Below are 22,913 nucleotides of genomic sequence, written 5' to 3' on the forward strand. Positions count from 1 at the left end.
GGATGGAGGCTTAAGTCATCTGGATTTTGGCTTATAGCTCTGTGTTTAGTTGAATAAATATTCCACCTTTCAAGGCGTAACTTAACAACTGTGTTTTTTGAGGACCATCAATAAGAGACTTGAAATGTACAAAAGTTCAGTAATATCAGAATAACTGAAGTGTTGCATAGCTTTTCAAATACATATTTTTTTTAATATGGTGTATCAGGTGTAGTTAACCTAGGGAACTTTGTTCTATAGGTAATTAGTTGTCAAACTCTATTCCTGATATCTTCATGGCAAAGAGCTGAGTAAGACTGTTTCACATTCTGTAAAATTTACAAAGCTATGAAATATTAAGCAATCAGTATTAAATGCAAGAATCGATGCTAGTAGAATCCTAAAGCCTTTAAATTTTAAAACCAGATGAAGCAAAGTTAAGGTCTTTATTGCTCTGTTAACTTGTCTGCACTGTAAAATGAATGAATAATAAATACTGTAATAAAACAGTTCAAACAAAACCATGCATTTAAAGAAAAAAAGAATTTGAAGGTTATCTATCTTGTAAATATATGCCAATTGCACTGAAAGCCTTCCCCCCCCCCATCAAGTTGCTCATAGTCAGCAGGAATCTGTCTCTTGTCTTGATCTTTGGAAGCATGTTGGACCTTTTGCTCGTGGTGTTGTGATAGCTTTTTTTTTTTTTTTACTGGAAAAAAACAGATAAAGCAACTGCAGATCAAGTTAATTTACTTCCTTTAAAAGCAAAAAATGAAAGTCTGTGTTTTGAATGCTTTTGAAATTTTTCTTTAAGGCCTTTATGGGTTGTGTCTTTCTTAGTGTGCTTTAAAATGTAACAGATAATGTTTGTAATTGTATTTCCCACTGAAATGTAGTTGGGTTTTGGTAGTGGTTTCGGACAACCTCAGCATTTTTTTCCTTCTGGCTTGTTTTGCGTCAGGCAGTTAACATTGGTATCTGTTTTGCTTCTCACCAAATAGTCTGGTTGCCAGTGCAAGGCATGTACATATTTTTTTAAACTTTTTCCAGGTTTTCAAAGTACATTGAGACCGCAGTTTTCATAATGTCTTTAGACATGTTGTGAGTCACTTAAACTTGGCAGTGCATTGTGGGTTATCAAGCCTAGTAGTCCACTGACATTGGCAGCCTGTTTTATAAGCAAATGGAGAGACACCATTTAGGTGAAGCCTATGATAGGAAAGACTGTGAAGATATTTAGAAAACAACAATCAAGCTTGGGTAGCAGTTGTTCACTGTTGCACTTGAAGGCTTTGAGTGTCTTTCCACAATACTATCTTGGGTATGATAATATTGCATTGATGACCTGGGTGATGAAACAGAGCATGCTTACAATGTTTGTGGTGGTGATTAGTTGAGTTGGGCTTATGCATGCTGAAGATACTATTTAAAACTATCTTAATGGTTTGAAGAAATGTATTGTAAAAACAGGAAGGTATTCAACAAGGATTAATGTGCTGTCATACATGAAGGCAGAAATAATCAACTGCACCAATACAGGATGGGGAATAACTAGCTAGGTATCAGTTCCTCTGAAAATACCCCAAACACAGTGGAAAACTGGTTGAAATCACGGTGGTGTCACGCTCTTAAGACAAGTAAAACTCATGGTAAGATGTATAGACAGGGCTGTAATATCTATACAACATGCAAAGAAATTCTTCCACTCAGTGCATGTACAGCCTTGGCTGTGGAGCACTGTAGTTTGAAGTCCATGAGACTATTATAAAACTGCCTTCTAGTCACATACCCTAAATTTCTGATCAAAGATTAAGTCCAGGTTATTCCACTAGTAATCATCTTTCCTCCTGCCCAGCTTTTCCAGCACTGGGGTAGAGTTGCATTACGTGGTGTGATATTTTTGCAGGATGCCAAGTAAACTAAGCAATATTCAGCTTCAGTGGCTACAGTCACCTTCTTTGAAGGTTTGTGTTGTGCAGCTGTTGGTAAGCAGTTTGTCTTCCTTAATGCACCCTTTTAGACTTTAACTGTGCTGTTACTTAGTGCATTGTAGCAACTCTGTTGTGTACAAGCATTAGAATGGTTGTAATAGAGAACGTCTTACATGGAGCAGTTGTTTGATATCACTCCACAAATAACTGTTCCTATTTGGTTAAAAGTGATAGGTAAATTGTTTGAGTTTGTGTGCTAGGAAAAGCAGTAATTAAGAATGAAAGTAAAGGAGTGGAGTGTTGGACTTGGTGGTTTCTTGGGCAATGAAGTATAGCAGAGATAATGGTACACATCTTCCATTTGGAATAGAAAGCATGACTGTCTTCATTTTGGCATTTCTTACTTTTCTTTCTTGATAGAGGAGTTTTGGGGATTTTATATCTGTAGATGTTTGGGGTACCAAGCATGAGATTATTAAGGGTTGGTTGTTACTGTTGCAATATCCTGTACTTCAGTGAAATGCAAGCCTTTCTTGTCCTCTGCTGAAAATTTTAGTCATGTTGACTGCTGGGGTGTCTTTAAAGGCAATCTGTGGGACAACTAGCAAGGAGTTCTGCCTTCTGATCCTAGAGGGATCACAGAGGAGTTGTCCCTGTCTCCGAGAAACAGGTGTATCTCCTTCCTCAGAGATGGGTTGACCCTGGCTGAACACCAGGTGCCCACTAATGCTGTTCTATCACTCCCCCATCCTCAGCTGGACAGGGGAGAGAAAAATATAACAAAAAGCTTGTGGGTCGAGATAAGGACAGGAGAGATCACTCACTAATGACTGTCACGGGCAAAACAGACTCAATTTGGGAAAATTAACTCAATTTATTACAAATCAACCAGAGCAAGGTAATGAGAAATAAAACGAAATCTCAGAACACCTTCCCACCACCCCTCACTTCTTCCCGGGCACAACTTCACTCCCGGATTTCACCACCAAGCCCCCCCAGCAGCACAGGGGGACAGGGATGGGGTTTACGGTCATCACACGTTATTTTCTGCCGCTTCACCTCCTCAGGGCGAGGGCTGATCACACTCTTCCCCTGCTGCAGCGTGGGGTCCCACCCACGGGAGACAGTCCTCCACGAACTCTTCCAATGTGGGCCATTTCCACGGGCTGCAGTTCTTCACAAACTGCTCCAGCATGGGTCCATTCCACGGTGTGCAGTCCTTCAGGAGCACACTGCTCCAGCGTGGGTCCCCCATGGGGTCACAAGTCCTGCCAGAAAACCTGCTCCGTGGGCTCCTCTCTCCACAGATCCGCAGGTCCTGCCAGGAGCCTGCTCCAGTGCAGGGTTCCCACGGGGTCACAGCCTCCTTTGGGAACCCACCTGCTCTGGTGTTGGGTCCTCCACAGGCTGCAGGTGGAGATCTGCTCCACCGTGGACCTCCCTGGACTGCAGGGGGACAGCCTGCCTCACCATGGTCTTCCTCACGGGCTGCAGGGGAATCTTCGCTCCGGCGCCTGGAGCATCTCCTCCCCCTCCTTCTTCACTGACCTTGGTGTCCGCAGGCTTGTTTCTCTTACATGTTCTCACTCTGGCGGCTGTTTCTCCCTGTCCCAACTTTTTTTTTTTCTTAAAAATGTTATCACAGAGGCATTACCACTATCACTGATTGGCTCGGCCTTGGCCGGTGGCGGGTCCGTCTTGGAGCTGGCTGGTGTGGGCTTGCTCTCTCTCGAACACAGGGGAAGTTTCCAGCAGCTTCTTACAGAAGCCACCCCTGTAACACCCCCCACCTCCCCCACCCCCCCCAACCCCCCCCGCTACCAAAACCTTGCCACACAAAACCAATACAGCGAGAAATACATTCTCTGGCAGTGCATTTTAGTAAGAGAGGTTAGGACAAAATAGGACACATGCAGAAAGAAATAGGAACTATATGGTATTCAGGTAAAATTGTTATGCAAAGCAGATTAAGAATGGATTTCACAAGCTATGAATCTAGGCTGATTTATGGACTGTCATGCATGTGTATTTCCTCAGGGTATTTTTCACTTTTACTGTATGTGACCAGCTTAATTTGTATTGTAAAGTTGTAAAAGGGCAACAACCACAGCTGGAATGACAAGCACATGTTATGATTGCTTGTTCTTCATTACCTTTTTCAGTTTTTCTGTTTGATACACACCATCAAGTAATGGTTTACAACAGAGCCGACATGATGAGAGAAGTTGCATGAGTGAGAAATGTATGATTTTTATATGCTTGCAAACTGCCACAATACCACTGCTGATGTTTCTGCAGTGTTTCCCTGTTAAGCTTGAAAGCAACTCTGAAACACTCTTATTGGAGTGCTTAATAGCTTTTTTTTTATTATTATTATTATTTTCTGGTAGAGCGACTTTCAACCTTCATCCCTCAGAGCTTGTGCCAAGAGCTCTTACAAAAGCCTTAAGACCTGAAAAGTTGTAGTTGGTTGTACTTGGGTAAACAGTCTAGAGCATATGATAACAGATGTGTTTTATGCTTGGTATCCATGCTGCTAAACTTGAAGGGATAGCTAGAACAGCCCCTCTTTTAAGAGGGCCTGGAATTTATAGCATTTGCGTTAGCAGCAGATACAGGAATAGAAACCAGGAGATGTTACTCTGACCACTAGGTAAAAGTAGTTCTTTCAGAATTTTTCTTCTCAAAATTGAGGGTTTATTTAGATGCTTATGGCAGTGTATGCTCTGTTCTTTATGTACAGATGTGCATATATGCATTTGGGTTATTTTGGGGTGTGGTTTTGGATTTTGAACCTTTCCCAAATAGAGCAGGTTTTTACTGGGAATTCAAGGTTGTTTTCTTTCCTTGGTAAAAAAGAGGGGGAGGATGGCATAGAGTTTTCTAGGGTTCAGAGCTTGACCTGTTCCTCAGTTTTTGTACTTCACTGATGGTTTTCTTTTGGGACTCTGCTTAACCCTAAATTAAACAGTGCTAATCTGTTTACTTTTTAAATAAAAACTCAATGAGGAAAGGCACTCATTTGCAAGCAAATGGCCATCTCCACTAGTACCCGAGTAAACTAATCCACACTGCACAACAGAAAACCTGCAAAATGCTGTGCTCTTCAATGCTTCCAAATTCAATGTGGATTGGGTTTGAGATTAAGGAAGGATGTTTTGTCTTCTGTTTCCGTGATAACATCCTGAGCACTACAGCTAGTTATAAAAGGCTGCTGGTCCTGGTCTTCAGTCACTGTAAACTAACCCTTGGTCTGTTCGGGGAAAAACAACACTCCCCTTCCTCTTTTTAAGAAACTGTTCTTGTGAATCCCATAGCATTCTGCTCTCTATGTGTGCAAGCCAAGCTGTGGAGCTTAGGCTGTGATAACAATCGTTTTCCTTTTTTGCACTCCATTTTGATCAAGCACTGAAATGAGACAGTGCATTGACTGCAACATCCAAATGTGGAACATTCATCCTTATGTTATGAAGTTTGTCAGAATTAAGTGTTCACTTAAGCACCATAAAAGTTGCTGAACATAAAACGAATCTCACTTCTGAGAGTCCCTGCTGCTTCTGAAACACTTGGGGGTCTTTTAGATGAGGGAAGCCTAATTAGAACACTAGCTGTAGCTGCTTGTAGCTCTATAAAGCTATTTTTGTTTGGGTTGTAAAATCACCAATACTAATTTTTACTGCAGACTACCATTCTCTCTATGATGGAGATTTTGCATTAACCTTCTTGAAAATACACAATTTGTAGTATCTATAGCTTAACCTTTATACAAGTGGTAATAGTGGGAGGACTAATTGGAAGAGAATTCTGTTATTGCTGAGGCTGACATTTCTCTATCTATCCTTCACAAGCAACGTAGGCAGAATTGGTGAATTTGTAATCATTGTACCTTTGTGTTTTTGCTAGTGGAAACTCCTTACACAGAAAGAAACTTCACTGAAGGCGAGACTTGTGGCAAAGTTCCTTGAGCTTTATTGACTCTTTCCAGGATCTCCATTAGACATTTTGGAGGTCACTACAATATAATTTATAATACTGGGGTTTTTTCTCCTATCTCTTTGTGCCACATAAATGTAAAAAAGGTGAGCCATAAGGAAGAGAGTTGTCTAGATTGTTCTTTTTTTTACTTCTCTCTCTCTTTCTCCTATTATCTTAAATAAGCCTTCATAATTGAAGGCTTTGCCAGAGGGGAAGAAGTAGTACAAGACTTGCAAGGCCTGAGAGGCAAGGTAAGTTAGTCTCTGCTGAGTTCTGTCCTTGTGGCTAGACTTGATTGTGCCTCAGCTAACTTAAAGTTGCCTCAAGTATTCTTGTTACACACAAAAAAAATCAAAGTGGTTTTGAAGTGAAAGCTTGAATGCTCATTCATTCCTAGCTATATTCCTCTCTTTGAACTTTGCTTTGTTACGACATTCTTGCCAGCCAGTGCTACTATGGATTTCTTGACCACTATCTCTTGCTCTCCATCTGGAGTTCTGCATGGTGAAATATTGCATGAAATTGTAATTGTAACTTGCCTTTATCTCATGTAGGTAAAAGTAATAACCTTTCCTGTAATATTACCCAGCTACATCTCCCCATCAGCCCATTCTGAAGGTTAGGTGAATACTGGATTTACCTATAAATGTATACATGAAACAAGCCTCCAGTGATGAGTAGATTTGTGCAATAGACTTGGAGGACAATATTACTTACAGTTTGGAAAGAGAAGCTTAGATCCTAGAGTGGCTGTGTACTGTGACTTTCATTTTCATTTTTGGTTTGCTGTCTTTCAGCTATGTCTTGTATTTTACTTTGGACTAGATTGCCAGGTTCCTTCAAGATGAATAGAAATAACTTAGTTTCTTTAAAAATAAAATATGTCTAAAGACAGCATTACGTTAACCCAGACACTAGCCTTTTGATTTGAACGGGTTCAAAATTTGCTGTCCTTGATTCCTGCTTTCAACTGTTTGGCCTGCTGAAAAGTGCTGTCAACGTGAAAAGTCAGTGTGTGTGCTGTGTTGAAGTAACAGTTGTCACTTCAGATAAGGCTTCGGACAAAAGTGCTGCTTGAGAAGTGGGGAAGAAGGGCCCTTGTACTTCCTGGTTGTTGTGGTGGGCAGACCTTCTGAAATATTTTTTTTGAGTTTGTATGTTGTGCTTTTTTTTGTGCCTTTAAAAAGATAAGGGTGGAAGAAGTGTTTCTATAGTGATGATGAGAATTGGGATGAGGGTGAGAATGAAAACCTGTATTCATAACACATTATTGCATTATATTACAATCTACGTGCATTATTTAGGTATTTATAATGTAATACTTGGTAGTTGAGTGCAGTTTAAGAAACAATCTTTCTCTGGCTGTTTCCAGTAACACTTGCTCAGTGGTTGTTACGCGTTTTCACAGCTTTTTATATCTGCCTAGAGACCAAGTATTCACAATCTGAAAGCACCATGTTTAGACATGCTTTAGGTTTTGATCTGAAAAATGTGGATATTTTGCATTTCCTACATGTGATTATGATAAATTGAATTTAAGGAAAAGCCTAAAACATTTTAGCAGTTGTGTGCTCTTGAGCTAGTCAACTTAATTGTCTAATGTATCTTTTTGCATTGAATGTTTGAAGTTAAAATTAACTGTACTGTGTGTCATGATGAGTAAACCAAGAAAAGAAAAATTCTGATTTGGCTTGACCTGAATTACAATGCCATTTTGACGTGCAGATTACCCTAGATTTCCTTAAGATGCCATTTCCTCTGTGCAGCTGCCTTGTTGACGGTGTTAGGCAGCCAGAGTGAGGATACATTTGTTCAGGGGTTTTTGTGCAACCTGAGGATGAGGCAGGGAGCTGCAGGTTACCAGGCCATGTCTTGGGTTGTCTTCTGCAAAACCCTGAAGAGATTAATTTGAATATCCTGTGGTGCCATTTGCATTAAGTTTGGGGGGAACAAAAATGCTGTATAATGGACTGTGTTGATCTTGCTCTGTTGAATCCAGGTGTAGCTTCCCTTGAAGCAGTGGGTGCTTGCTGGTTTTGTAGCTAGGTCGTAATTCTTTTCTTGCAGCAGAAAAGGAGCCATTTTTCTCTGAAATGAAAAGCTGTGTTAAAGCACCTCTATGGAGAGTGAGTGAGAGCTGTTCTCCCAATTGCCATTCCACCCGGGGACAAGTAATTTCTGGGCTTAAAAATTCAGTTGTAGAATTGCTGCCTTTGAATCATTTGTTCACTCCTTTGATTTTAATTCCTGCCCTCGTTTGAGTGTCATGAGCGCTTTCCTTGGATTCCGGAGACTTTGAGAGTGTTTTTAATGTACTGCATTGTTTTCTTTGTGGCAGTGTCAGTGCAACTTTTGTTGAGGAGAAAAAACAAATTGGCAGCTAACAGGTTGTACTTGAGCAGTTGTGTTACCTTCTGTTTCAGTTAGCCCAGCAAGAACCCCAGAACCTTACAGTTCAGGGAAGAGAGAAGGCTCAGCAAAACCTCAGAGCCCTCTCTGAACAAGGTTTTTGGGTTTTGTCTCTCCAAAACCCAAGCATTCTGATGAATTTGGCTAAATTCGCTAGCACATAAGTACGTTTGAGGCCTTATGTGTAGTTTCACATTTGCATATGGGAGTCAGCTTGAGAGGTGACATGCCAGATCTGCTTGTTATGATCCAGTTTAGTGCCTGCGTGTTCCTAAAAGTTGTTTGGATTTGAGAAGATCGAGACTGTTGTGTAACAGTTCACAAGGGTGGAAAAGCTGTGCTTAGAAATATTCACTAGCTATGGAATTGAAAATGGCTGGGGATGCTTGCTGTGTGTGAACTGTTCTAGCTATAACTTAGGAACTGCCTTGTGTGGCTCTTCAGCAGTGCTTCTCCATTTCCATGGGAACAGATGAGTTTTTGTTGATAAGAGATCTATTATCAAACTAGGAAACTGACGGGCAGCAGTTGAGCCTCTATTACTGTAAAACAGGACTGACTACAGACTGAGGACATCACATGGCAGTATGTGTTCAAACGTAGTGGCTAAAAATATCTTTCCTTCTTCCTCCTCCCAGGCACAGATGCCCCAGTGTGGAAGGAAGAGTCACTCTGGCATAGACTTGATTAGATCTATAGCAGACAAGGGGATTGGATGCAAAGGAATGCTTTATGTTTTGACCTATACGAAGAGCAGCAGTTTTTAACAGTTGTGGAGATAAGCATTTGTGCCTTTTAGATTTTTTTGCAGACTCTGAAGGCTGTCTCAGTTTTGAGCAGTGAATCTTGAAGTTTCATTTTGTTGCTTAATTTATCTGTATTTATTTGTACTTGGGAAATTTTCAAAGCAAAATCCAGTGATACCTGCAGTACTTAGACTAAATTTTTTAGCTTTGATAAGTCTGGGAAAATCTTACCATAGTTCAGTTAAGAATCTTTATTTTTCTTAGAGATTTAGCACTGGTTTTTAAGTATCCAGATGATAAATTTTAATCTTAATTATTATCTGGAAATCACTTGGAGGCCAGTTAGAGGTATAGGACAGATGGTTTTACTGGATTCCTTTTCTTAAAATGTTTTGCAGCAAAATGGTTAAGTAATTAAAGCCAGTTCTTTCATTTCAGTTAGTTTACAATTTAAAAGAAGAGAGCAATGTCAGATGTAAACATCTAAGCTGCATAGACCAGTGCAGAGAGTTCTTACGTGTGTCCTCAACTTACTTTTTAGTTGTATTTCACTAATGGATGTTAGTGGCGTAAGTTTTTTTGAAAGCTGAAATTTTACATGGCTATTCTGCTGTTGTCATAATAATAGCTACACAACTTCATAGCAGCCACCAGAATTCCAGTCTTGTCCATATGACTGCAAAGTTGTCTGGAATTTAAGGTACTTCAGTACAAGTCAGTTTTGCTTGACGAAGCACTGAGAGCAGCTCCAGTGGTGTCTGTCTGAGATGCTGTCAGAAAAATGATTTTGTAGATACCTGTGTTGTGGAGGTGACTCCTCCTGAAATGATACGTGAACATGGAGCTTTGTAAAGAAAACAGTATGTTCTATTGCCTCTGGAAGACTGCACACTGAGACACCTGGAGAGGGGAAAACAGTGTTTACAGGGTGACTGTGTATGTATAAGCTCTCTGGTATATAATATAGGACATGGAGAGTTTGGCTGCCTGCCAAGGTGTGAATGGAGCTGTGACAACTAGTTAATATGATCCTAGAAAGGACAACCAGCTATGAAGATATGTCATTCTGGCTGTGAAGCAGGAATAAGTCCTTGGAGCAAATAAAGCCGCTGTGGAGCTTTGGAGGATTCATTATTACAGCAGAAGTCCCCGGAACAGGTTGTAGATGCATATGTGTAGGCAGTTAACCTTACTATGCTTTTTATCCAGCTTTTTTTTTTTTTTTTATTCTGGTCACAAAGCTTAATGCATGCCTCAGCAATGCTCCCTCACTGGTATTTGGCTTCAGGCCAAGCATTAATGAGTACCCCAAGCCCTATGTGATTTGGCTTCTCCAAATCTATTAGCATATCTTCAGAGCAAGATAAAACTCATTAAAATAATTTACATTTGGGCATTAGAATTTCTGGGAATTTTTAATACCTACTGCCAAAAGCATAAATATGTGGTGATGTCCTTCATATGAAGGTACAATTTACCTAATTTTTTTTATTGTTGGAGAAAGAACAGACTGCCATATCACTTACCTGCTCTCTGATGTTAATGAAATGAGTTTGTAGTACACAATCTTATCAAAGGTTTGATCAGTGCTATCTTTGATAAAGGAATGTACACTATTGCATAAGATTTGGCTTATTAGAAATCACATCAAAATGTGTCATGTTTGTGTTCTATTGTATTGTAATGATGGTGGCTGAGGTATATAACAACCAAACTTCCTGGTCATTCAAGCTATATGCCAAAATCTTTGCATGACTGAGTTGTAGATCTGGGCTTCAACCCCTGCACTCTGTCTCCCTAGTCTTATACAATTCACTTTTTTACATGGCTGTTTTTAATCTCCATCTTCCCTGCTCAGTATCCTAGAGCTGCCTGCTGGTGTCATCTACCTGTATTTCCTATTCTGGAGTTGAATCAGGTTCTGCACAGAATGCTGTCTTGCAGTCAGTACAGTGGTTGTGAGAGAAGTGCACCGTTTTCTTGCTCAAAGGCAATTCAGTAGACATCAGCTGATCTGCATCAACCCTTCATGTGCAAGATTTTACCTCAGAGCCTGTAACAGAGCCACCCTTGAACTGCTCATGACCCGTGGTCAGATTATCCTTGCTAAATGACTGAACTGTAAAGCATGCTAAAACAATGCTTGTAAATAAAGAAATGGAAGCCCACAGTAGTAACTGCACAAAAGATAGCTTGAATATTTTTATCCATGTAAAAGTACTTAGGATCTTTTAAGTATTAAAGTCTGTTCAGCTGAAAATATCCTGAAATGGGATGTAAAGGTGCATATCTTTGCTCACCTGAAGTTCTGTAGATGTGGCCCTGCTGCTGTGCTAGTACCCCAGTGGAAGTGCTGGCTTCTGGGGGATGTACATCCTACCATCAGCCTCTTTGGTTGGGAGTTAAGGAACAGCTAGTTAACTATTACCCACTATAATTCCCTGAGGAGATTCAGATTCTGTTCTTTTTTTGCTTTATGGGATTTCATTTCAGTAGGTGTTGAATTTTTTCTTTTTATATGTAACAGTCAGCAATGAGACGCATTAGGGTGTTGACATGTCATGTATTTTTGAAAGGCAGCAAGCATTGACCTTCAGGGTTCAATTTTCTGAAGCATCTCCACTAGCTGTAAGAATTTTAAGGCCTGCACTTGCAAATTCTTGTCTGCTTTTCCTTTTTTTTTTAATTTCTTTTCATCACCCTTCCAAAAAAAGAAACATAGTGAGATATATATATATATAAAAAAAAAAAGTCAGAAATGGCAATAATTGCTTATGAAGACTTTTGGTTTTTTGGTGGATATCTTCACCATAACTCCATGCATATGTAGTATGTGATCTCTGGTCTGCGTTCATGTTGTCTTTCTCTTTGCATTTCCTCATCTTCCTGCATTCAGGCAGTGCTAATCATGTGATACTTTTGTGACTTGAGGCTTTATGTGTATCTTTTTTTTTTTTAAACTCACATCCAGATTTTGTTGGCCATTGACATAAAGTTTAAAAAGAACCTCAGAAAGCTGAGAAGGAATGAAAGTGCTCAGGGAAAAGTGTTGTGGTGGTGCTTGATTTTAAAGGGTGGGCAGGTTCTGTGTGATGTTTACTTCCAACACCAAATAAAATATTTTTGAGGAGAGGTAGTTTCAAACTCACTGTACCAGTTGACAGAAATTGAATGAAAAATAAAGCCCCATAATTTTTAGAGCAAGTATGCTTTGAAGTGTGAATTTGTGCTTTTTAAAGCTACCTATTCACGTGGCTCCTCTTGTGACTCCTGATCTTTCATTCATTTTAGAATAAAGTTACAATAAGAAAAGTATCACTTCAAAAAAAAAAAAAAAAGAAGAAACCTTGTTCATCTACATTTGCTGTTTGTATATGCTTAACTTGCTTTATTAACATAAAAAATATTCAACAGGCAAGTCACTGTTTCTGCCATCCAATTTAAGCTGGCTTTAACTTGTATCAGTAAAACCAGCTGAAGCTGCCAGTTGTATCCACAGCTGGGCCAGTGCTAATGTTGTCACAAGGGAGTATTTTTTTGTAAAATTCTCTAATATAGATGTTGTCTAGAATCTTTAATGTATCCAGTGTGCAACCAGTGCAAATGCAGAAAAGCTGGATGAAATCGTGTTTATGCTGAAAGCATCAGGTTTGTCAGCTGAATTCAGGAAAAAGTGATCATTAGAAGTGATAAAGAATCAGAATTTCTTGGCTTGCAGATTTTGGACAGAATTTTTTGGTGATGACAGCCAACTTAATCTTTGGCACAAATCTCAGTCTAGTTATGTTGTTCAAAGTACCTGTGGACTTACAGTGACTTTCTTACTAAAGCATGGGGTTTTGGCACTAAAATCCTTTGGCTATTTTAAATTACTCATCTAGCTTTTTGTTCACCACAGTTCTGAATGCTCATGAGATGCAGTGGAGCAGGATGACTAGCAACATTTTTTATAGGTTCATCTTACAAAAGCAGTCTTTGAAACAAGAATGAGAAGAATAAGCTAGTACCTTCACCAGTTTTGCTCTATCTTGAAGTGTGGTAGGCTTATTTTTTTGTTTGCTTCCTTCAGGTTTTGAACGAAGAATGCGATCAGAATTGGTACAAGGCAGAACTCAATGGAAAAGATGGCTTCATTCCCAAGAACTACATAGAAATGAAACCACATCCGTAAGTAGAGCTTTGGTGATAGGCTCTCTTGATCTTAGTTTTGCGCATCCTCTCAGACAGGAAGAAGGTTTTCTGCTGAATACGCTGCAAAGTGTACCTTACCAGGTCTACCAAAATGTATCGTTAGATAAAGGACAGCTACTGAGTTGTATTTCTGGCTGTAGTGTTTACTGTAATTCATTTCACAGCTAGCTATATAGCAGGGTATTTTTGGAAGCTTTTCTAGTGGTTGCTCTGGTGTTTTGCTGTAGGGTCAGACTGACTGATCTTGGGGGTCAGGCATGAATCAGCAGAAAACTCTGTAGTAGAGAGTTGTCACCACCACTGCCCCAGGAAAAAGCCTGACTCTTGTTCTTGTGATGATTTAACACAGCAGATAAGAGTAAAAATTGTGGCATTCACAGGCCACCAGAAAAATGTTTAAGGATATTTGAAGCTGAACTCTTAGTATGTTTATGTCACATCCTGAGTATAGAATCACAGAATTGTTTCGGTTGGACAGGACCTCTAACAGTCATCTGGTCCAACGCCTTCCTCGCAAAACAGGCCAACCTCAAAGAGTGTATACTGTTATGCAAGTATAGTTGCATTGATTTGCAGCTCCAGAGAACTGTATTTGAGCAACTACTTTCAACATTTCCTCTTAGATATAAAGAATCTAGCATATGAAAATAGTAGCATTTCGTGACTGGCTATTTTCTTTGTGTTGGTTCATGTATTTCTGCTGTCTTCTGCTAAACTCTGGCAACATTTGAGACCCTTCAACATATGAACAAGAAAACAGCAAGCTCTGGGTAACAGATTCAAAGTGGAGAAAAGGTTTAGGAAGGAGCAGCAAAATCTGTAATCAGGGTTTTTACAAGGAGCTGTATTGTTTCAGTTGCCCAGAAAAAATGATGATAGATTTGTTAATTGTTGAGTGTAATTATATGATGAAGGTACTGCAGTTAAATCCAATCAAGAATTATTTTTCTAAGGGCTCTTCTGAAATAGCAGAAGAAAGCTTCTGGGGAACTGTGCCCCAAGAAGGAGAGGAGGTATACTGCTTCAGTGCAGCCAACTGGGAAGCGAAGCAAGGATGCACAAGAACATACTGAAATTGTTTAAAGCCTTGTCTGCTGCAGTAACAGGTCCAGTTTACCCTCATCGTGCTAGTCCACTGGGAATCACAAATGTACATTGCAATTTCTATCTCTCATTGATTTGAATCATCATACATCTTCTCATAACAGTTTTGCAGGCATTTGAGTTATACTGTGGTAATGTCTTCTGTGATGATGATGATGATCAGTTTGTTCTGTAATCATCCCTGGTGTTTTGTTTTAGAGGGTTAGAGCTGTCAGGTTTTCACTTTTTTTATAATAAAAGGGAATGAACAATATCTGAGCCTGCAAGTGGGTGAATTTGGTAGTAGTTTTTAAGCATAGTTAATCTGAACTTTTCTGAAGATGTTTAAACTGCTGATGGCAGCTGAATGGAGTTAGCTTCATGTGTCAGCAATGCTGGGAGTCTTAACTAGAGCATTAACAACCCTGGGAAATTATGCAAAAGTTTTTATAGCATAATGTTTGCTTAGCTGTAATGCAGAGCTCTCTTAAGTAGTCATACAGGTCATACAAAAAGCAAATTGCAGGCAGCTGACCAGGAGTGAGAAAGAGAATGGTTTTTTTTTGCCAGACTAATATCAAATCATGTTGTAGGAAGGTGCACCAGAGTTTTGCAAGAGAATTTGGAAAGCAAGCAACTGAAAACTGCTTTAAATCCTGTCCCAGGATCTGAGGCTTAAATCCTCCAGCCCCACAGCTAGTCTTAAAAGCAGCATTTCTTCTTGCTTGTATTTTGCAAATCTCACAGTTTGCTTTGTAACTACTCGCAAATGAAGCTGTGAGGAAAATGTGGTGCCTCTCCGTCACCAGCTGAGTCACCTGGGTTCTGAAGGGTTAATCTGAATTGCCACATCAATTAACAAAGCAAAGATGTAAGTAGACATAGGCATGATACTCAGAGAAGAGCTGCAGGAAACTCTGGGCAGGGAGGCTTCCTGTGAAGGCACAGCAGTGCAATTCAGTGGCAGGATTACCCTTCTGTCTTTAAGGGGGCAGGGGAAAATTTGCTGTTTATGAAATGGCCTGGATCAGACTCATGGTGTGTGCATCTCAAGTGTTTGTGTTTGTAATCAGCTTTTCTTTAAGATATTGCTGAAGTCTTACTTCGCAATATTGTAACATGTGGAGGAAATTGGCCAAGCTAAATGCTTGTGCTAAGTAAAGCCAAAAGAATTGCCAAACTGCCGATTGAAATGAGTCTGAAAGCAATGTGAACTTTGTGTTGTACAGATCAGTGCATCTCCCTCTAGCTGTGCAGCATCAGCAGTAATGCCTGGATTTGGTTTTGCAGTGCTGACTGGATGAGTTTCACCTACATTACGAAGCTAGTTGGAGACAAGTGTTATCAAGCCTAGCCCTTCAGCAGGGAAGCTATGGGAATGTTGTGGTCAGTTCCTTTGGCCTAATTCTCCATGTGTGCTTTTTGACATGCAGTGATTTTTGTTAATTTTTTCAGTCATCCTGTAGCGAAGATTCATATGTGCACAATACTTCTGATGCTTTACAAGTGTGTTCTTAAGTAGACAGTAGTCCTTCAAAATTGTTTCTTTCATCTATGGAGTTTTCTTTTCATCTTTTTTATATTTAGAATTCAAGCTCCTTTTACCCTGAATGGCTAAAGTGGTTAGAAACAGCTGGCAGAAAACTTTTAAGAATTTGATATTGTTACTTGGGAAGTGTTACTTCCTTTAATCGAATTGTACACTTCTACTTTTTAGTGATTCAGTAAAATTTAGGGGAAAAATGGGGTATACCTCTGAGGCTTCAGGAAGGATTATAGATGTTCTTTTGAGCTCTTTCAGGCTTTCCTTCCATTTTACAGACATGGGTGAGGTGGTTTGGTTTGGTGTTTTTTTAAGATGAGGCTTTCATTTTCAAGTCACATGCGAGTAACTGAGAATTATTTGAGAACTAAACAGGATTAAAACACCTTGTAAACAAGAACTATGGCAAGGTATCTAAAATCATAATATAAAGTTTGCTTTATGTAACATTTGGCAGAGGCAAAATTCAGGACTTCCTTATCTTTCTGACAAGTGTGCCAAAAGCCCAGGAAACAAAACACCACCTTTGAATTTTGAAGGCGTTTCACATCATGATTTCTCTTGGTCGATTTTTGAAAGTAGCAGAGTGCAGCAAGAGACAGGTAGATGGTCCCTCTGCTGTCACTGCCACCACCTCGGGTACCAAGAAGCAGCACAGATACTATACCACCAGGAAAGTACTAAATGCCATGAAGTTCTTTATCACTGGAAATTGGATGGTTGTAGGAGAAACTTTTTCTCCCCTGGAAGCTAAAGGAAAAGCTAACACAAGAAGACCTGCAAGCAAGTAAAAATTGTCTAGGTGATCATGGAAACCAAGTTTGTAAACAAGATGTGTCATTTTCAGTGCCAAAATGATTTTCATAATAGACCTGGAGAGCTAAATGGAATGAATACTCCTTTTACAAGAGGGATGTCCTAGAGTTGTTTTATTTACTATGGTGCATATAGTAGAAATATATCTGTGGACTCATCAACCTTGATATAATATAGGGATGTGTTTTTGTGTAGCCTGCTATGATGAGCAGATACTGAAGACAGCCAGTGAGAGGAGTGAGGACTGCCAGTAGCTGGAGAGCCTGGTAATCAAATGATCGATCCTCCTTCACCTCTAGAGATAGCTTCCTCTTGGAGAGGAAGATTTGGTGACTTTGTGACTTGGTGAAAGCTTCAACTTCTTTTAAGAATGACTGGTTCTGGGAGGATTCTGCAACTTCTGTCTTTTTACTGCACCAAAACATTAAATGTAGAAAGTAAACTTTGTGAGTGGAGCTCTTGTTATTAAATGCTCTCCTCTAAGGTCAGTCATCTGCATGGTTATAGGCTGTGGTAAGTGCTTCTATCCTGTGTGATCTCTTACTCAAAACTGAAAGCTGTACTTTTTGGTTGTGGAGATGGTTCTGCTTTTCCCATGTCATGTGACCTACCACTCAGCTGTTGTTTGCCTTTAATCTTGGATTAGTCTGGAAATTAAAATGTAAATATGGGTAAGAATCCTGTGACCAGGTGCTGTTGGTCAGTGCTGATGATCTGGTTGCCTGAGGTAGGTTCACCTGTGGTGTCACAGAGGTGGTCAGCCTGTGGCTTTGACTTCTACACAGCTTTGAAGAATTTCAGATGTGGCTTCCATGGTGCAACTATTTCATGTGACTGCTTATGTGAAAGCTGCTAGATTGTCCTGACTGTAGGAGAAAGCCAAAAAATAGGCTACTGAAACAAGTGTTATCAGCATCTTTCCTAGAATCAAATGGCATGCCCAGCTCAGCACTCCTCTGCAATGAAGCAGAGAGACCTTGAGGGAACTTTTCTCACTTGGTCTGCATGTAACTCCACTCCTGGCACCTGCCTTAGCTTTCTGACATATGATACCTGTCTTTGACCACAGTGCTCTGATGGGGGTCAGAAAGATTGGACTCTAGGCTGCAGGAACAACCAGCTGCTGAATGAAGCTACTCATTCTCTCTGCTGAAGTAGCTGGGTCTTGCCACCTGATCTAAAAGAGACTAGAAATTGGTTTTGATACAAAATGCACTTTCCATTTGTGCAGGATGGGTCAATCCATAGACAGGATCTTGTTTCTACAGCTGTCTATAGCTGTGATGTTTCTGAAGAGAAACCTGTGAGTGAACTTCCAGTGTTTCCCTTGCATTTTGCAAATACTGATATTTATTATTTTTTTTTAAGATTTCTACCCACTAAAATAGTGATGTTTCTGTGCTTAATCCTTAATACCTTCAATTTTCTACATTGTCTGCTCTACAAATCATGGCTAAGGCATGGGTGGCTTCTCCTTAGGGGGCATAAGTAATAAAGGAGACTGTGTAGTTATTTCCCACTAATTATCTTTGGGTACTAATAGTGAAATAAATGCTGCTACATCATAGTGAAGTTCAGTAGTGACCAGCCACCAGTGCAGGACTTCTTCGCTGTCTCTGTGAGTTGATGGCATCATACAGTTTGGATAATTAAAACTTTGATGTAGAGGCATAAGACTTTATTCCTTAGAGGAAGGAACTTGAGTTTCTTGCTTGAGCTAGGCATTTAATCTGTTTGACTCTAGGTTACAAGGCATGCTTACTAAGATATCAGTGCAGACCACAGCAGATGTTTTAATTTTGTCCAAGGTTGTAGCCAGTTCCCAGGATAGTTGTTGTAGTCTCACAAAGCAGGACTTTGCTGTGAAGCAATTGTGTACATTAGGTTCTCATTGTGATGTTTTATATGCTAAACTGCAGATACAATAGGGTGCAAAACAATGTGAACAATGCATTAAACTTTGAGCAGGTTTTTTTCCACCTCTGAAAATAAATCGTGTAATTTGAGGATTTCACTCTTACCCATCTCTGCTTTGCTAAATTGGCTGAAATAGGGCTGTTTCAAGCACCTGCTTATCAAGTCATGGTTGCTTTATTGCCAGGATGAAACATTGTGGAAAGCTGCATGGTTCAGTAGCCTGTACTGGAGTGGCAGTGCGGTGCAGTGTAGTTTTTTCTGTTATGAATCATTTCATCTCTGTTCAAATATCTATGTCTAGCTCTTCCATGAAAGGATTAAAATTCTTAACTTTCCCTATTGTTTTCTTTTCCTCACTACACAGGTGGTTTTTTGGAAAGATTCCCCGAGCGAAGGCTGAAGAGATGTTGGGCAAACAGAGACATGATGGTGCCTTCCTTATCAGGGAGAGTGAGAGTGCTCCTGGGGACTTCTCTCTCTCAGTCAAGTAAGTAATCCCTAGAAGCAATCATGTGTGGTAATTAGGCCATCTACTGCTCATTTGGACTTATGAGTAAAGGGCAGGTGATTGTCAATGCTGAGGAGCCAGGAATAATCTTCCAGATACCCTGTAGCATTCCTGTTCTTCCAGTGATATTTATTTAGATGTTCTCTAATAGAACAATATATATATTTTTTTTTCTCTGGTTTGTAATGAGCCTACAGGGCTGACCTGGTGGCATGTTGCTGTCTGGCTTATGTAGTCCCAGGCACTATCTGTTGGTTTGTATGTGGATCCCATTTCTCCTCCTTACAGCCACAAAGTGCCCAGTGTGTACCTGTTTTCTCCCATCCTCCTTTATTCCTCTTCTGCAGTAGAAGTTATCACTCTATCTTCTCCCTGTGTAGTACACTTCAAAATATGTCTTTCATGTCTGCTTGGCACATGCTTTGGGGATATTCGTGTTGTCTAGCACTGGGACACGGAGCTGTGAAAATAGAGGCCTTTTGGATCTCTCAAGTGCATTCCATGTTGGTAGAGAAACTCAGTCTAATAACAGTGAAGTGAGGAGGAACAGTTCTCATCCTTGAACAAACACACTAGTAGTACTGGCTGTTAACCAGCAGGAGTTCATGCTAGTTAGCCATGGCCCTCATAATACTGTGCTATCTATCTTGCCCATCTGAAGTCACTGTAAAATAGAGGTGTTAGAAACTTGAAAGGGTATGTGATGTAATTTAACATGGGTTGGGATTCTGTCCCAGCAGTTGATTTTGCCTTTTTTTTTTCTTTTTCTTTTCTGTAATCTTCCCCTTTCCTACCAGAAATGAGCAAGGTTTTCTTTAGGATCCTAACAATACTGGTTTTGATTATTCATGCAAGATTCCTAGTTTGCTCTATTTTCTGTGACTATCAGTGATCTGTCTCGACAGTATTTTTTGGTTTTTTTTCTGGTCATCTTTGGTTTGTAACCAAATTTTTGTCCTACTGTACAGCAGCACTGAGTCATGCCAACAAACTGGATTAAAGCCACTGATTTTAGAGATGTTTATATTTCTGTCTTGGATACAATCATCTGAGCTGGAATACTAGATATGAATGGCAGCTTCATTCCAAAAAGTGCATTCTTTTAGGAAACGTAAAAGTTACAATAGCATAGCTCTGCCTGCCTGTTAGCTTAGTGTTGCCATCTGGTGGCAATTTCTCAGTTGGGGTCTTTTTTTCCTGTTTGTTTTAATACAGAAAAGTATTTTTCCAAAACAGTGATCTGCAGGATTTGAAATGGTGAGAAGCTCTCGGCTTGAGGAAGGAAGAGCAGAGGCAGTACTCATGAGTTGTTTTGTGTTAGCTTTTGTAGTCAAGATAGTGTCTACTTTTTCAGCCACTGTATAGAAGCTGTGCATGCCAAGTAAGGAACAGTTGTCTTCTGTTTTCAGTGTTTTAATTGAAGTAAAAATACCGATGTACCATTCATCTGGAAAATCCCAATGGACCTCTTCAGAGTTCCTCTTTATTCAGAATAAAATTGTTGGAAAAGTAGCTTCAACTGAATGCCATCATTTGTCAGGAAGAATTGTTAACACAGAATTGAAGTTGCTGCGTTACAGTGCAGCATCACCTTTCAAACATTTTGGGGTTTTGCAGGGGGTTTTTGTTGTTTTTAAGGACCAGAGAGATCCTTTTGTTTTGCAAGACAGTCTTTTGCATAAGTCCAAACTGGCTGCCAAAAGAGACAATCCTACCCTCCCTGTGGCAGTGTTTTCCCAGCAGTTTACCTGTAATGGGACTGGTGCTTACACATTGCATTATCACTCACACCCACTGGTGCTGTGTGAGGGAGGGATTGAGACTCTGAGAAGTACAGGACCACAACAAGAGTAGCACAAAGTAGCACAAACCTAAAGTGGCTTGAACCAGTTGTGAAATTGCTGTGTGTGAAGAGCTAAACCGAAGCACTTGTACTGTTTGACTTCAAAATCTTGTATTTGGGAATGCGAAGTGGAAGGCACCATGGTGCAGCTTCTTTAATGTGACCTTGCATTTGTACTGTAAAGTCCATGGCGTGTATCCTAGGTATTCTGTGCACTGTCTTCAGTGACTCAGATGACTGTATAGGTGCATCAAGAAGTGCTTGTACTGGATGCCAGCTATGTGGCAATGCAGTGTAAAATAAAAAGCTGAAATATTGTGTGTCATCCAAGATAAAGTATTGTGACACATCCTTTACAAAAAGACCTCAAACTTGTGCAAATTCAGAGTGGTTTGAAAAGCTCATTTTAAACTGAAGTCCTATTATAAGGAAAGCACATGTGAAGCTTACAGGATTTTTTCAAAAATTCAGTATTGGGATTCTCTCTGATCACTGATTTCTGTAAAATACAATTGATAAGTGGCTTTCAGAAATCTTTTTTTACAGCAACCAATTGGTATCTGTATTATCAGTGTCATTGACAGTTTCCACTGTGCCCTGAAGGACCTGTTTGTTCCAAACTCTGTGCTGACAATCCCAAAAGAGGAGTACTCAGTGATTAATAATGAGCTTTTTTTGTGTGTGTCCTTCATTCTTTCCGCACAGGTTTGGAAATGATGTGCAGCACTTCAAGGTGCTTCGAGATGGGGCTGGCAAGTATTTCCTCTGGGTGGTGAAGTTCAATTCTTTGAACGAGCTGGTAGATTATCACAGATCCACATCTGTCTCCAGGAACCAGCAAATATTTCTCCGGGACATTGAACAGGTGCCACAGGTAAGAGAAGCGTCCTTGTAGAGTGCACTATTTAGACTATTGCAACAACAGTCAGAAGTGGGATTGCACCTTAGAGTAAATGAATAGCAGTGGAAGGAAGCTGACTGACATTTTTGTTGTCTGTGGAAGTGTATCTTTAGATCCTGCAGCCAGAATCATACTGGTAAATAAGCTGGATGTTTGTGCAAAGCCTACCTGCTAACTCCCTAGTCTCCCCTTCAGTTCTGGCAAAGCGTTACTGTTGCTGCTTGAACACTTGACTTGTCTTAGTGTTTATGGATACTGTTGCAGGAAGGTCATCTGATTCCTGTGAATCAACAATGGGTTTACTCCCGTTTTAGGACACACTAAGAAAGGGTAGTTCTACTTATACTGGTTCATAGCCAGAACTGTACCCCTCAGTAGCCAGTGAAGCTTTGGTACTGGCCTTTCCTGAAAAGGTGGTTACAGGTAATAGCATATGGAACATCTCTAGCTTTCTGGTTTGGATCTAGCCAGTGTTAAGAGAAACCAAAAACTACTGCTAAGTGCCAGCAGAGCAGTGTGTGTGTACCTAGCTCTTTGTTTTGTTCCATTTCCCAGGGCAATGAGAATGTTAGGTTGCATGTAGCTGCATCTTTTGTCAATTTTGGATAAATCCTTTTGCTTCCACGTGCAGCATTCTAGTTCTAGCTTGAAGACAAGGGGTGTGGAATTCATACTGCTGTCCAGGTGCCACAGGCACCCTTTCCCACAGTTTGTCTGAATTAACATCTGGCTCTGAACTGCTGGGTCAGTGATAAACCAGAGGATGAGCAAACAGCTGGCTGAAAATGACGAGCATCAAGATGTGTTCCTAGCCTCATGATTTTAAGAATGCAAACACATTTTAAATGAACCATTAGCTTTTCCATAAGAGTGGAAGTATTTGCTGACCAGGCAAAATGCTCTGTGATAGAATTTCTTTATATTGGAGGGTTTTAAAGAAAGTGTGGAAAATGCCAACATCCAGTTTTTAGGGGGGACTTTGTGTATCACAGTGTTAGGTAGATTAGTAATATTCATGCTGTCAGTTGGTGAAAACAGGATGAATAAGCAAAAAGACTATTGTATTGCAAT

General features: G+C 40.1%; 1 protein-coding gene across 3 annotated transcripts in view; it reads left to right on the forward strand.

The window, feature by feature from the left end:
* GRB2 (growth factor receptor bound protein 2) overlaps window positions 1-22,913 on the forward strand; it is a 64,462-nt gene that overhangs the window by 38,937 nt on the left and 2,612 nt on the right. For all 3 annotated transcript variants that reach the window (XM_049813524.1, XM_049813523.1, XM_049813522.1), the window contains 3 exons: window positions 13,110-13,207; window positions 18,955-19,077; window positions 21,647-21,815. In XM_049813524.1, the coding sequence (XP_049669481.1) occupies window positions 13,110-13,207; window positions 18,955-19,077; window positions 21,647-21,815 (390 nt within the window). The remainder of the gene's footprint in view (window positions 1-13,109; window positions 13,208-18,954; window positions 19,078-21,646; window positions 21,816-22,913) is intronic.

This window comes from Accipiter gentilis, chromosome 10 (assembly GCF_929443795.1).
Source record: "Accipiter gentilis chromosome 10, bAccGen1.1, whole genome shotgun sequence".
Taxonomy (NCBI): domain Eukaryota; kingdom Metazoa; phylum Chordata; class Aves; order Accipitriformes; family Accipitridae; genus Astur; species Astur gentilis.